The sequence below is a fragment of the Macrotis lagotis genome, chromosome 1, assembly GCF_037893015.1.
Source record: "Macrotis lagotis isolate mMagLag1 chromosome 1, bilby.v1.9.chrom.fasta, whole genome shotgun sequence".
Lineage (NCBI taxonomy): Eukaryota > Metazoa > Chordata > Mammalia > Peramelemorphia > Peramelidae > Macrotis > Macrotis lagotis.
The window spans coordinates 758,883,772-758,897,910 of NC_133658.1; the positions used below are offsets into that span (position 1 = coordinate 758,883,772).

Genomic DNA, 14,139 nt, shown 5'->3' on the forward strand with positions numbered 1-14,139 from the left:
AAATAGACTACTCTTATTTGTGACACCTTTTGGTCAAACGATTTTTCTTCTATGCTTGTTCTCTAAATCTCTAACAGATGCTCTAGGATTTTAATGAAATAAATCATGATTTGCCTAATATCCCACTAGAACAATTACATCTGGACTCTCAAATACATTCTTCAGGTTATGGGATCAGATCAAGTCTCAGAGCAAGGATTGTGTCAGAAATGCAGTCAGACTTGTGAAACAGTAAGACCTTAGCAGAAAACTGATACTTTGCCTTAGTGGATAATGTTATTCAATGTCATGAATTTTCCTGTTCTGTGAATCTATCTCTCTTTCTATCTCTATCTCTATCTCTGTATGTTTCTCTCTTTCTCTATCACACACAACCCCGTGCCCATCTACATCCCTCCACCCAAACATAATGACACACATCACAATGCTACTTTGTAGGTAGCAAGGTAGGTGGTAGAGTGTATAGAGTCCTGACCTTGGAGTCAGAAGGTCAGAAGTTCAAATGCAGTCTTAGACTTTTTTGTTTATTTTTGCAAGGCAATGGGGTTAAGTGATTTGCCCACAGTCACATAGCTAGGCAATTATTGTGTCAGATTTGAACTCAGGTCCTCCTGACTCCAGTGTCAGTGCTCTATCCACTGTGCCACCTAGCTGTATCCAGTCTTAGACAGTAGACACATTAGCTATGTGACCTTAGGAAAGTCACTTAATCCTGATTGCTTGGCATCCAGGTCCATCTCCAATTGTCCTGATTCATATCTGGTCACTGAACCCAGATGGTTCTGGAGGAAAAAGTAAGGCTGATAATTTAGCAAAGTATCCCCTGATTCAAACCCAATTCATGTGCTTGTCATGGCATCATTTCCTGATGTCATGGCCTTCTTCTAACATGTAGAACAAATATCATCAGCCCCTTACAATAACAAGAATCTCTAACAGATTAATTTCTCTTAAATATTACCAGATAATAGAATTTCTTCAGAAGGCATAAGCTTATTTAACATTCAATATGTTTAAAATCTTAATCATACATGGGCAAAATATTGGTCAACATAGTTACCTATTAGCAAGCTGAAATAAATTTTTATACTTTATAGGGGGTTGTTTCCTCTAGAGGCATCCTTCCACACTGTTGCAGGGATATATTAAAAAAAAAAAAGAAATCTAATCTCCCAGGCAACAGCCAAAGGACTATTCATTTCTTAAAAACAAATACCTTTAATAAATTAATTCTTTATACAGGTATACAATTGTGTTACTTCATAAGCCTATAAATCATTTTTTTATTTTCTATTTATACAGTTTCAGAGAAAAAATGATAATTTTCTATTGGAAAGATCTCATCAGTATATCATTGGTTTTTCACATCATGCCATCATAATTTCTAATAAAAGTCAAAAGATAACAGTATGAGATAGGGATTCAGAAGTAATATAGTTTCATTGAGAGCTAAATCAGGAATTCCTTTTCAGGAACTGTGGCATTTTGTTACTCTGTCTTTTCTTGAAGACATCAAAATGATGGAAAATTTATTTACTACTATCTTTGTAGCTATCCAATTAAATTTTGGGATAGTTCCAGTTGTTAAGGAAAAATTTCCCCCTCACCTCCTTTGGAGTGAGGGAAAATAATCCCCATTTCCTTCAACTAACATTATGCCTTGTTTTCAGTAGCTTCACTGTCCTGTTTCTCCTCTGCCCTAAAGTTGCTATAGTTTGTCAATATCCTTCTTTAAATGTTCTGTTCAGAACAGTGCTGATGTGGTCCACTTCGGGAAGAGGTTAGAATAATTTTCACATCCCTTTGTTAGTTTTCTTCATCCTCCATACCTTCATCTTTCCCCAATTATCCTCATTCATTCTCTTGAAAGGAAAACCTGGAAACAAATTCAACTGTCCTCCTTATTTCTTCCTATGCTGTTTGAGTTTGAATTTGTATCTTATACTTCTCATTGTTGGTCTATTCTAATAGATTCTGTGCTCTAAGTAAGAATCCTACTTGCAACATCAGAATGGCCATCTTGGGAAAGATCCAAATCTATGATGATGATTTCCTTTCTCTCTGTATTCTTGCAAGCTTAGTCTCTGTCCTTTCGTTAAAAACAAATTCACTCTGTCTGTGGATTTTTCTCTTCAATTCTGGAAGAGAATACTTCTTTAACCTTTGACTGCTAAGTGAATAAAAATCACTCTTTGAGGAGATATTCTTTTAACTTAAAGATTTTGGCAGTATATACATACATACATATATATATATATATATATATATATATATATATAGTTATAACTATATTATATGGGCTTGGGAGCAAATCTCTGACAATTTTTTATTTCTACACAATTTGAGAAGGAAAGTAGTAGTTTGTACTACTTGCAGCCTAAACTAACTTGGGGAAAAAATGTCTTTATAAGAAATGGGAAAAGGCAGCCTCCTCACATGCTATAGGTGTATGGTACATGAAATTGCAACAATGATTTAATCCTCTTCAACATCCCTGCCATCCTCAGGAAGTACATAATTTGATACACCGTGACTTCTCAGCTAATATTTGTATTCTTAAATTCATCATCTTTTGGGGAATCTTCAGAAACAGGATTACAGTGAAATTGAAGACTTAGAGGGAAATGGCAGTAAATAATGCAGTAGATAGAATGCTGGGCTTGAAGCCAGGAAGAATTATCTTTCTGAATTCTTATCTGGACTCAGATAGTTAATATCTATGTGATCCTGGTCAAGCTACTTAACTCTGTTTTCCTTAGTTCCCTCATTTGTAAAATGATCTGTAAAAGAAAATGGCAAACCTCTCCAGTATTTTTGCAAGAAAATCCCAAATGACACCACAAAAAGTCAGGTAAGATTAGATTGGCTTTAGATGATTGGGAAAAGTGTTCTACAACATAAGCCAATATTAAATGCATTCATTATATGGATCATTATATCCTGAAAAAAAATCAATTTTTGGATTAATTCAGATAATAAAATGAGAGGCAGTTGAAGTTAGAAAGTAAGCAGAGATAGTACAGCTGTATTAGTATTCCATTCTAATGGTTAAAGATAAATTACATGCAGATGAAACTCTTCAGGATTGGAAAACTTATATGTGGCCTGGCAGTTATGTCATTCTTAGCTCTATAATATTTAGTAACCCATAAAATACTATGCAATATTACTTGATCTGATCATTATGATTTCTCCAAGATAGTCATCAAAATAAAAGAAAAGAAAGAAAAAAGAACTATAATAGAGAAAGATAATACAAAAAGTCTTTAAGAGAAATGTTCAGGGGCAGCTGGGTGACACAGTGGATAGAGCATTGGCCCTGGAGTCAGGAGGACCTGAGTTCAATAACTGACTATCTGTGTGACCTTGGGCAAACAACTTAAACCTATTGTCTTAAATAAATAAAAAAAATTTAAAAGAGGAATGTGAATGACAAAGAAAAAGAGGAATGTGAATGACAAAGAAAAAGAGGAATGTGAATGACAAAGAAAAATACTTGATCTCACAAACATAACATAATATCCAGAACAATGTCTAACTTCATCACAGATATTTCTTTTCTTCACCAGAACATTCTCCTCTCCATGAATTTCTTCATTGCAATTTTAACATCCTTGTTCCTCAGGCTGTAGATCAGGGGGTTCAACATAGGTACAATGATTGAGTAAAAAACTGAGGACACTTTCCCTTGTTCCATGGAACTGACTGAAGAGGGTTGTAGATACATGAATGCACCAGAACCAAAGAAGAAACCAACTGCTGCCATGTGAGAGCTGCAGGTACTGAAAGCCTTGGACCTCCCTTCACTGGAATGGATGCGGAGAATGCTGGCAATAATAAAGATGTAAGAACTAACAATGGTCAGACTTGGGGTGAGGATATTAAATGCACTGAGGCAAATAACCATCACTTCATTGACAAAAGTGTTGGAGCAGGAGAGCTCTAGGAGGGGGTTGAGATCACAGAAATAATGGTTGATTACATTGTCTTTACAGAAGATAACTCTAAGCATGCAGCCTGTGTGAGCTGTGGCACCAACTAAGCCTATCATGTACACCCCACCTACCAGCCAAATGCAGACCTGATGGGACATGATGACATTATAAAGTAGCGGGCTACAAATTGCAATATAACGGTCATATGCCATAGCTGCTAACATGTGACACTCAGCAATTACAAAAATGAGGAAGAAATAGAGCTGAGTCATGCACTCATTGTAGGAGATAATATTCTTCTCTGACACAAAATTCACCAACATTTTGGGGATGATTACAGTAGAATGACAAAGATCAATGAAAGACAGGCTGCTGAGTAAATAGTACATTGGAGTGTGGAGATGAGGAGTCATGCCAATTAATGTTATCATTCCCAAATTTCCCACCATGGTAACCACATAGATGCTCAAAAATAGTAATAAGAGTGGAATCTGCAGCACTGGCCAATCTGTCAGTCCTGCAAGGATAAACTCAGTCACTGTGGAATTTTTTTCTGTGTCCATTCTCTGGGTTCTGTAGGGATGGAACAAAGCAGCACATTAGAAAAAGTTCTTAAGAATTTTCTCACCCAGAAGAGTTGCATACAGAATAGAAGACTGACTCCATGACTCTTTAGGTTCTTTTGCATGTCCTGGTGCCACTGGGTATGCAGTTCCAACAGGCATATTCCAAGAGGCACAGAACATTTAAACTCATCTAAAGGAATAAGCTTTGCTCTGCTCTGTTTTTAGTCAATTAAGCCAGTGATGACTGTTTGGGGAGCAGAGAGTCCAGTATCAAGTAAAATAGAGGGATAGAGATTCAGAACAAAGAGTAATTGCCAATTCTTCCTGATAATCTCTGACCTATCCTTGTTCTTTTCCAAGGCCTGTTCATGTCTCTAAAATCAACTGAGATTTTACTGGCTTTCATTTGGGGCTAGATTCACTAGGGTCCCAAGATTCCTATATTGTTTAAGAAATTAAAGTAACAATTTACAAACAGCTGTTCAATGATGGCTTGAAGTCACACTTAAAATAGAACTGTGGTCCTCTCTCCAATGAGAGATTCTTGGGAGATGGAAAGAATGGCTCCTCCTTGACAACCATTGGCTTTACACTTTTTCTCATTGCACTGTGACTCTTCATCAGGAGCTATTGAAGACAATATAGGATGGGGAGCTCATGTTTCCCAGGGTCCTAGGAAGCCATGACTATGGATTTGGAAAGATGACAGATTGATCATATGCTCACCATTCAATCTTCTTACACATAGATTCTTCACTAACAATGTCCTAGAGGGAAAATAACTGTGATATATTCAATGGTAGAAAAACTTAGAATGATCCCTGGTGCTCCACTTAATGCTAAGCATGATCCAGTCTATGAATCTCCTATTCTAAGCTACCTTATTACAATTTCTGATTCTGGCTTTTTTCTCGAGGGGAGAAAATGCCGCCCATTAATTATACCAGAGATGTGAATTTATGTGAAATGAATGTTATCTCCTGGGAACAAGGAGTCTTGAGACCTGCTTAGAAATAGTGACAAGACAGGAAAATTCTTACCTCACCTGGGATTTTAGTTCTTCTGGAAAGAATCCATTGGTAGTTTCTCTCCTATTAGAAGCTAATAAGACGTTGATTTAGTCTGGTTTTTAAATGAAGGGTGAAAGTGAATTTTAGAAGTCTGGGATGAATTCCTAACAAGCTTTAAAAGTCAAATAAATTATCATTGATTACTTTCATTTATTTTTAGTTTGATTATAGAATTAAACTCCTTTTTCGTGAGGAAAAAAACTAGATCTAACAGCTAAGCCAGGTTTACAGAAGCTCTTAAGTCTAAGTTACCTATAGATTTAGTGAATCCATAGGTTGATAAGACTTTAATCATTTAGTAGGAGATAATTTAGAAGAATAAAATAATCATGTCTCTTTTAAGAAAAAACAACTAAGTTTTCCTTTTTAGCAGAAGGGAAGGATGACTAAAGGTCAAGTTTCCTTTGCTAGCAGAAAGAGGGCCTGACCAAAGGCTAAATTCCTGTTTTTGTCAACTGTAAGAAGTTCTAGAGATTAATATCCGCTTTTCTTCTTTGGTGCATAAGCTCCCCTTTTCTCTTGAGTTAAAGTCTAAGTTGAATAACAGAATCTTCTAAGGAAGATGTTGAGGAGTAGGAGGAATTATGAATGATTGCTATCTATGGACTATAAGGAACTTAAAAGTTCCAGTAACTTTCTGGATACAAAAGGCACCAGCTGAACAGAAAGGGTATGGGGATAGGATTAAGAAAACTTGGGTGATGCTACCAAATTAGGTTACTTTTCTTGTCCAATTAACTATGTTTAAAACCACTTTCTGAATCAAGAGAACATTATTGTGAGATGAACAACTTTGATGGAAGCAGCTCCTCTCAGCAGTCCAGAGAGCTAGGACAACTGTATTTGACTGGTTATGAACTATATTATCCCCATCCAGAGGAAGAAAAACAAAACAAAACACACACACACACACACACACACACACACACACACACACGTGCACAAACAGACACTCCTTCCAAAATCTGATGAACACCTAATAAAAATTATCTCTTCTGTATCTGTTTCCCTTAATCCTAACTCCTCATACCAAAAGTTACTAACTTGTAAACATATTTATCAAAATATATATGTGGGGCAGCTAGGTGGTTCAGTGGATAGAGCACTGGCCCTGGAGTCAGGAGGACCTGAGTTCAAATCTGGCCTCAGACACTTGATAATTACCTAGCTGTGTGGCCTTGGGCAAGCCACTTAACCCCATTGCCCTTGCAAAAAACTAAAAACTAAAATATATATATATATATATATGTATATATATATATATACATATATATATATATACATATATATATACATATATATGTACAAAGGCTAACCTGAATGTTCACTGCTAAGGGGAGGGGGGGTGGAAAGGGAGGGTGGAAGGAAATTTTGTAACTTAAAACTATACATGTGCATATGGATGAAAATAAGTAAATAAATTTAAAAATTTAAATTTAAACAAATACATTTAAATTTTAAAAAATTTAAAACAATTACCTATAATTACCTAAAAATGGTTTCTGGCACTTTCAAAAATTCCTTTTTTTTTTGTTACAAACATCAGCCCTCTAAATCACCCAGCATTTCTGATCTCTGAGGAACTCCAAATTGAATTACAGATGAATTGGTAGCTTTTCCTGAGTTTTCTTATTATTTCAGCTAATGAATTTTAACCACTCATTCTTAAATATTTAATTTTTGGCAAATTTTCAAGACATTGTATAGAAGATATGTTTGAGGGGGACTCAAACACCTTTATTTCACTTTTGTTGCTAGGTGGGAGTGGGGAACATGTTGAAGGGAATGTAATTATCAGAAATGATCATTATAGTGTTCTTTATGACTTTAATTTGTTTATGAGACATCATGATATAGAATGAAAAGGATTCCAACTTTGAAATCAGAGTTTATTACTCATTGTTATACAACCATGATCAAGTATAAACTCTCTCAACTTCAATTTACTCCCTAATATAAAGAGAGGCATAATTTTAGTATCAATTAATCAACCATCAGTTATCAAGTACGTATTTTGTTCCCAGGCACTGCAATCAGGTTTAGAGAGTACAAAGAAATGAACAGTTCCTTTCCAGAAAGAGATTAAATTATAAAGGGTGTATGTGTGTATACATTTATATACATAAGTATATATGTACATGTGTGTGCACTTGCAAATACATGCATGCATGTATTGATACATGCATAGATATGAATGGGAGAGTATTCATAGCTGGGGGTACTGGTGGCATTTGAACTGAGTCTCAAAAATTGCCAGTAACTCCAAGAAGTACAGATAACAAAAGAGTACATCCTGGGTTTGAGGAAGAGCCAGTGCAGAGTTCTAGAGATTTTTTCCAACCTCAGGAATATTTGACTAGATCATTGAGATAATGAGGGGGAACAATCTACACAAAGACTGGAAAGGAAGAGAGACTATTTTAAAGAGTTTTAACTGCCAAGCAGAGGTATTTATATTTGGTCCCAGAGGTAATAAAAAAACAAATTGAATTTAATGACAGATGGGTAGATAAATATGTAGATATAGATTAGAGGGATAGAAAGAGAGAGAGAAATAGATAGATGATAGGTGATAGAATAGATATAAAGTGTTATGTGATAGTGGATAGAAAATGAGCCTCAGCAAAATCTGACTTCAATTCTTGATGTCTGATTCATTTTACATTATATAAACTTATAGGCTGTTCTTGAGCTATAGATACACTTTATCATTGTGTATTTATGTCAAGCCTTTAAGACTCAGTAGGTTTTGCCAGAACTTGTACTGCTCTTGCATGACTTCCTGAAACTCAGGATGTCTTCTTCGCTATGATGAAAGATTGAAGGAGGGTTTTTTAGAATAAAATTATCCAAATAATTTATCTACAATTCCAAAACCCAAAGATTTTTACTAATGCTATTTGGTTTTGAGCAGTTTTAAAAATCATTTTAATCATTTAATATGAATAAAGAAGCATTTATTAAACACTGACATGTACCAGACACTATACTAAGGACAAAGGAATTTACAATCTAATTAGGGAGACAGTGGAGTAACAAAAACAAACAAAGCAATTTATAAACATGATAAATAGGAAATAATCAACTAAAGGAAGGCACTGGGATTAAGAAAGGCTAGAATTGTCTTTCTGTGGAAGGTGGGATTTAGTTGGGATTTAAAGGAAGTCAAAGAAGTAAGTAGGCATAATTTTAGAGAGAGAACATTCTAGGGATGGGGAATAGCCAGAGAAAAGGCACAGAGCTAAGACATGGAGTATCTTTTCCATGGAACAGCTAAGAAGCCAGTGTCAGTGTAATGAAGAGTAAATAATGGGGAAGAAGTTGTAAGATTAGCATGAGGACAAGAGTTGAAGAGGAGAGAAAAATTGGAAGTCAAAATATTGAGCTCATTGTGGAAGAAAGGGGAATGATATTGAAATCTATAATCTACAGTTACTTCTTGTCCTTTGCTATTAAAGAAGTCCAAAACAGCATCACTATGATAAAGACATGCTACAATGTGTCTGACTGTGTTTGACCAGACTAAGACAAACTTGAAACAGATCAGACCCAAATAGTCCGTGTGAATCCCTGGGGTGGGTTCCTTAAATTTTCACATCTCACATCTCTTTTGAGCTGTTCCAATTATGCCTTGCTCATAGAGCATAGTATCCCCTCTGATAAGGGCTTACCATACTGGACACTCCTGTGACAATGTCTCCCATGCTACACAAACAATTTCAAAATTCTTTTTTATTTATTTATTTATTTTCATCCATTTGCATAAGCATATTTTCAATTCTTAAGAGAAATCTTGAGAATGCCCTTGTGATCACTTTTTCTGAACCTGCTGGGGGGTTTTGCCCTGTGTGAGTTCTCCATAAAATAATTTTGGGTAAGTGTATGTTTGGCATTCAAACAATGTGGCCAGATCTTTAGAGCTGTGTACTCTGAATGCTTGGCAGTTTACCTTGAAAAAGACTCTCCGTGTCTGCTATCTTATCCTGCCAGGTGATCTTAATAATATTTCTAAGAAAATTGAAATAAAAGTGATTCAGTTTCATAGCATGGCACTGGTAGACTGTACAGGTTTCACATGCATATAACAATGAGGTCAGCACAATGGTTCTGTTGAGTTTCAATTTAGAAATCAGTCTAATACTTCTTCTCTCCCACACTTTCTTTTGGAACCTCCCAAACACTTGAGCTAGCTCTGGAAAAGCATGTGTCAACTTCATTATCAGTATTTACATTCCTCCAAGATCTTCTTGTCTCTGAGGTATGTGCACATTCCAAATGTGTGATGGAATTTACTCTGAAGAGGTTTTTGTACATTTATTTTTCATTTCAACCACAGGGTGAGATCTCCATCTATTACAGTAATCAGGTCAGGATTGGATAAACAATTTTTAAAGCATCTTTTCTAGCCCCTTCCTGACATCAAGAGTTGAGCAGTGTGATCCTTAAAAAGACTACTTTGACACTCAGGGGACTGCCAAACTTTCAATGAGGAGATGACCCTATGGCCTGGGCCACTTTTGTGCAGGTTGTGACTACACACTCCCAGTGTATCTGTACCTGCTCCTTCATCACTTGCCTGTTGCTACAGGACTTTGAGATTGAAATGCTAAAATAGTTTGGGTGATGTCTTTTTTTTCTATACTTAAATTGAATTTAAGTGAGGCATAATTATAGGTGGAAAATTAGTGATGGATTGAGATACATTAGAAGTTCTAAAACTTCACAGCACCTTTTTTTGCAGCCCTTGTGGCCACTGGAATAAATTCTTCTTAACCCCCTATTCTACCAGAGGAAGTCTTCACATTCTTGAGGTAGATGTCCCTCTAATTCGGTGAAAAGCTTGAGACCCCCTTGATTACCCTCAGCTTCATTAACCTGAGTGTAACCACTGTGCATGCTACAGCTTCTTAGAGCCATAGGTTGCTGAGGTGAATATCAAAGACAGAAAGTAGTCCTGAGAAAGGTTTAGCAACCCTATTAGGATTTTGATTGGTTAGTAGATATAAGTAGTATGAACCTCAAAGAAGAGAGATTACTGACAGAGAGAGGAAGGGGGAGAATCTTGAAGTGGTAATGGGGGAGAATAGAGACCAACTCCCATGCCTTGAACAATGAGCTGAAAAGAATGAATGAGGGTGTAACCAGTACAGGGGAAAGTCAAATACCAGTAAGAGTTAACAGATAGAAGGTCTGCATGAGAAAGAGATTAAAGATGAAGGGAAGTTTAAGACTATGGAATGTGTATTCCAGATGGCATAGTAAAAGTTCCAGATGGAATTAGGATGAAATTTTGGGGTGAGATGGTTGAGGGCAATGGCAATGAGAAATTGAATGGTAGAGGTTGTGGAATGATTTTTGGATAATGATCTACTGGAGTTCAGAGTCACTATAAGGTAGCATATAGCCAGAGATGAGAATGCTCATTGAGTGGAGTACACTACTCTTCTAGCCTCAAAGGATAGCCACAGTAGAAGATGGCAGGCTTGGAGCTAAAGAGACACAGAACTACAAAAGAATTATAGTTTAAACAATCATGTTTTATTGAGTTATTGTCTTTTTTGGGAGGAATAAGGAAGCTCTTGTACACACACAAAAAATTGAAACTATAATAAAATAGAGTTGTTTTCCTGCTTCTCCACATTAAGCAATTAAAGGAAGGTTGTGAATTTTAAAGAAGTTGAAGGTTGAAAATAAAAAAAATAGTGTGTAAACTACTCCTTTCTACCTTTTTCTTGAGTTCAACTTAAATATTCATTTTGTACCGCCTGTGTGAAAAATGCTGTGCTAGGCACTAAAGAAAAATTCAAAGTTAAAGACACATATTTTGTTTGCCTGTTTGAGAATGTTTCTAAATACAGAAAAAAAATTACAAAAGAAAGAATTATTTTGAAATGCAATAATCAAATGATTTTTTTTAGAGTTCAGACTTGAATCCATGTTTAGAGCACTGAAATAATCAGATTGATTTTGTATATTTTATTGAACTTATTTATAATTAGCCGACTTTGTCATATAACTGCCTGTCATAAATTTTTGTCTCAACTTAGTTCAGAAATTCAGTTGTCCTGTAATGAGTTAATTTTAGAAATCCAGTTCTGTTCATCATTATTCTATTCTTTTGTCAAGGAAATCTGTTACTTTTAAAGGATGCAAGTAGACATTGGGGAGTTTGATCTAGTATCATTCCAATATGAAGCTAGTCTTCAAGTTTGTTGCCCATAAAAGTCTGGTTTGCTCTCTCTCCTTGCAGATACAGTTGAACTTGAACAATGAGTATTTTTTAGTCACAAGAGGGAAGGAGAGGATTGTTGACAGTCATCATTCCCAATTTCTCATCAATCATATTCTCTCTCTCTCTCTCTCTCTCTCTCTCTCTCTCTCTTTCTCTCTCTCTCTCCCTCTCCCACTCCCTCTCCCTCTCTCTCCTTCCTCAAACTATACAAGAGAGTAGTTCCTTTGATTCAAAGTCTTCACTTTGCTGGGGAAGCTGAAATCTTATTTATGAGTAAATTAACACTTTACTATTAAATTTTCTGCGTTTGGAACTTTATGCCTCAGTCTACCTCAATTTTAACTAATACAACACTTAAGATTAACCTCTTCATTTTATTAATTAGGAAATTTGAGACTCATGAATGTTACCTGATGTACCCTAAATGATATACTTTCTTAGTAATGAAACCTATATTTGGACCCAGATTTCTATTGCCTGTCCAGTGCTTTTTTTTTTTAACTACACTATATACTTTCTCTGACATGCTTTTCCCACCAAAGGACATAGCACCTCGAATTATTTAATAAAGAAATATGCCTGTTTACCTGGAAAGGATGTTACAAGATCATTCATGAAAAGAATATTAGCATTTAATCAGCACAAAGTCTTAAGATAATGAATATAATTTGTAAAGGTAACAATGAACAGGTTTGGAAATTAAAAAGGAAAGTGATGAAGCCAATCCCAATCCCAGAAATCTCACCTTTATCCAAATGACCAGAAACCTTTTCAGATATTGATTGAACATGAGATATGTAGAAACTCTGAATAATTAATTAAGAAGGGATGGTCTAGAAAATGTTTTCAAATAAAATAATGAAAATTTAAGCATCATCATAAATTTAGGTTTGGAAGCACCTTTCTAAATTATACCCTACAAGCCTTCATTTTTAGAATAAATAACAGGGTCACAAAGAAGTGAGAGTGACTTGTTTATGGGTACACAGCTAAATCAGTATAAAACTTGTATTTTTCCTACGATAATATGTTGTCTCCTGATTTAAAAGCTTAAAATTATCTCTCTATTATTTCTTTCTCTAAATTACCTGTCCCAGAGGTCAAAAGATCTTGGAGGAATTGCATTACTATTTTTCTAATCAGGTTTCTGAGCTCTAAAATTATGAAATGAAAATTTTTCCATTGCAATCCTCTGCCTTATTCTGGCAACTGTAATTTCTTTTACTCTTCTCAATCATGCTTTGCCTCTACACATCTAAGGCAACAAGAATGGATTTTTAGTATTTATTTACAAAAAAGGTAATTCTCTATTTTTAAAATCATGTTCTTTGACATTTTAACATACCCACAGATTTAGAAATAATGCATCAGTAAAAGATAATTACAAATGGAAATAATGGAAAATTATCTAATACCAAACTAGAATACTTGCTAATCTTTTCTATTTAGGAGCCATTTCCCAGGCATAATATAGACATGATATCTCTTGGGTAGAGGAATCCCATGTCATAGTGATCATTGGACCAAATGCCTTGAAATAGCATAAATATATATATATATATATATATATATATATATGTATGTATATTTATGAATCTTCTAGAGTGAGTTCACTATTTCAATCTAAAATTCAAGATTTTCTCTAAACCAACTAGGAAAACCTCTTTTTAAAATCATTTTCTATTTAACTCACTTCCTTCTATAATCCTTGTCATAAGATAACAATATAAAACTGATAGAAATTGTTTTGTTGTTGCTTATTGTTCAGTCATTTCAATTTTATGTGATTCTTTCTAACCCAATTTGGGGTTTTCTTGGCAAAGATAAGCAAGTAGTTATTTCTTTTTCCAGCTTGTTGCATAGATGAGGAACTGAGGCAAACAGTGTTATATGACTTCCTCACCATCTAAAAGCTGGTAAGTATCTGAGACCAGATTTAGAAACAGGAAGATTTATCTTCTGGACTTCAGTTCTGGTACTTTATTCACTATCACCTAAAGGATTAGAAATTGTTCTGTCTATACATAAAAAATTCAACCAAACATACATATTGTTTCTACCTGCCTGTCTGTCTTTGTCTCTCTTACTCTGCCTCTCTCTCTCTCTCTCTCCCTGTACTCTCTTTATCTTGGTATCTTAAGTATCAAGTTTCTCAAGTTTCAACTTGATGTTCATGCCCAAGGATGGAATTCTTGCTTTTGTTTGTCCTGTCAACTTATTTTGCCTCCTAATTATCCAGGATCAAATCAGCTTTATTCTCTCCTGGCAGCAAAACTTAAAATTAAAATTGAAAACTGTGGAAGATACTTCAGAATCCATACAGTCAACTCTTCCTT

The 14,139-nt window shown here is 35.2% G+C and overlaps 1 protein-coding gene across 1 annotated transcript; it reads right to left on the reverse strand.

Annotated features, from left to right (window-relative positions):
- Window positions 1-3,562: 3,562 nt before the first annotated feature.
- Window positions 3,563-4,504, reverse strand: LOC141488027 (olfactory receptor 8G1-like). Its single transcript, XM_074187707.1, has one exon. It carries the CDS (start codon window positions 4,496-4,498, stop codon window positions 3,563-3,565), a length of 936 nt encoding a protein of 311 aa, XP_074043808.1. The 5' UTR covers window positions 4,499-4,504.
- Window positions 4,505-14,139: the final 9,635 nt, after the last annotated feature.

Coding starts and splice junctions, on each gene's coding strand:
- LOC141488027 (XM_074187707.1), bottom strand. CDS start 4,498: ATGGACACAGAAAAAAATTCCACAGTGACTGAGTTTATCCTTGCAGGA.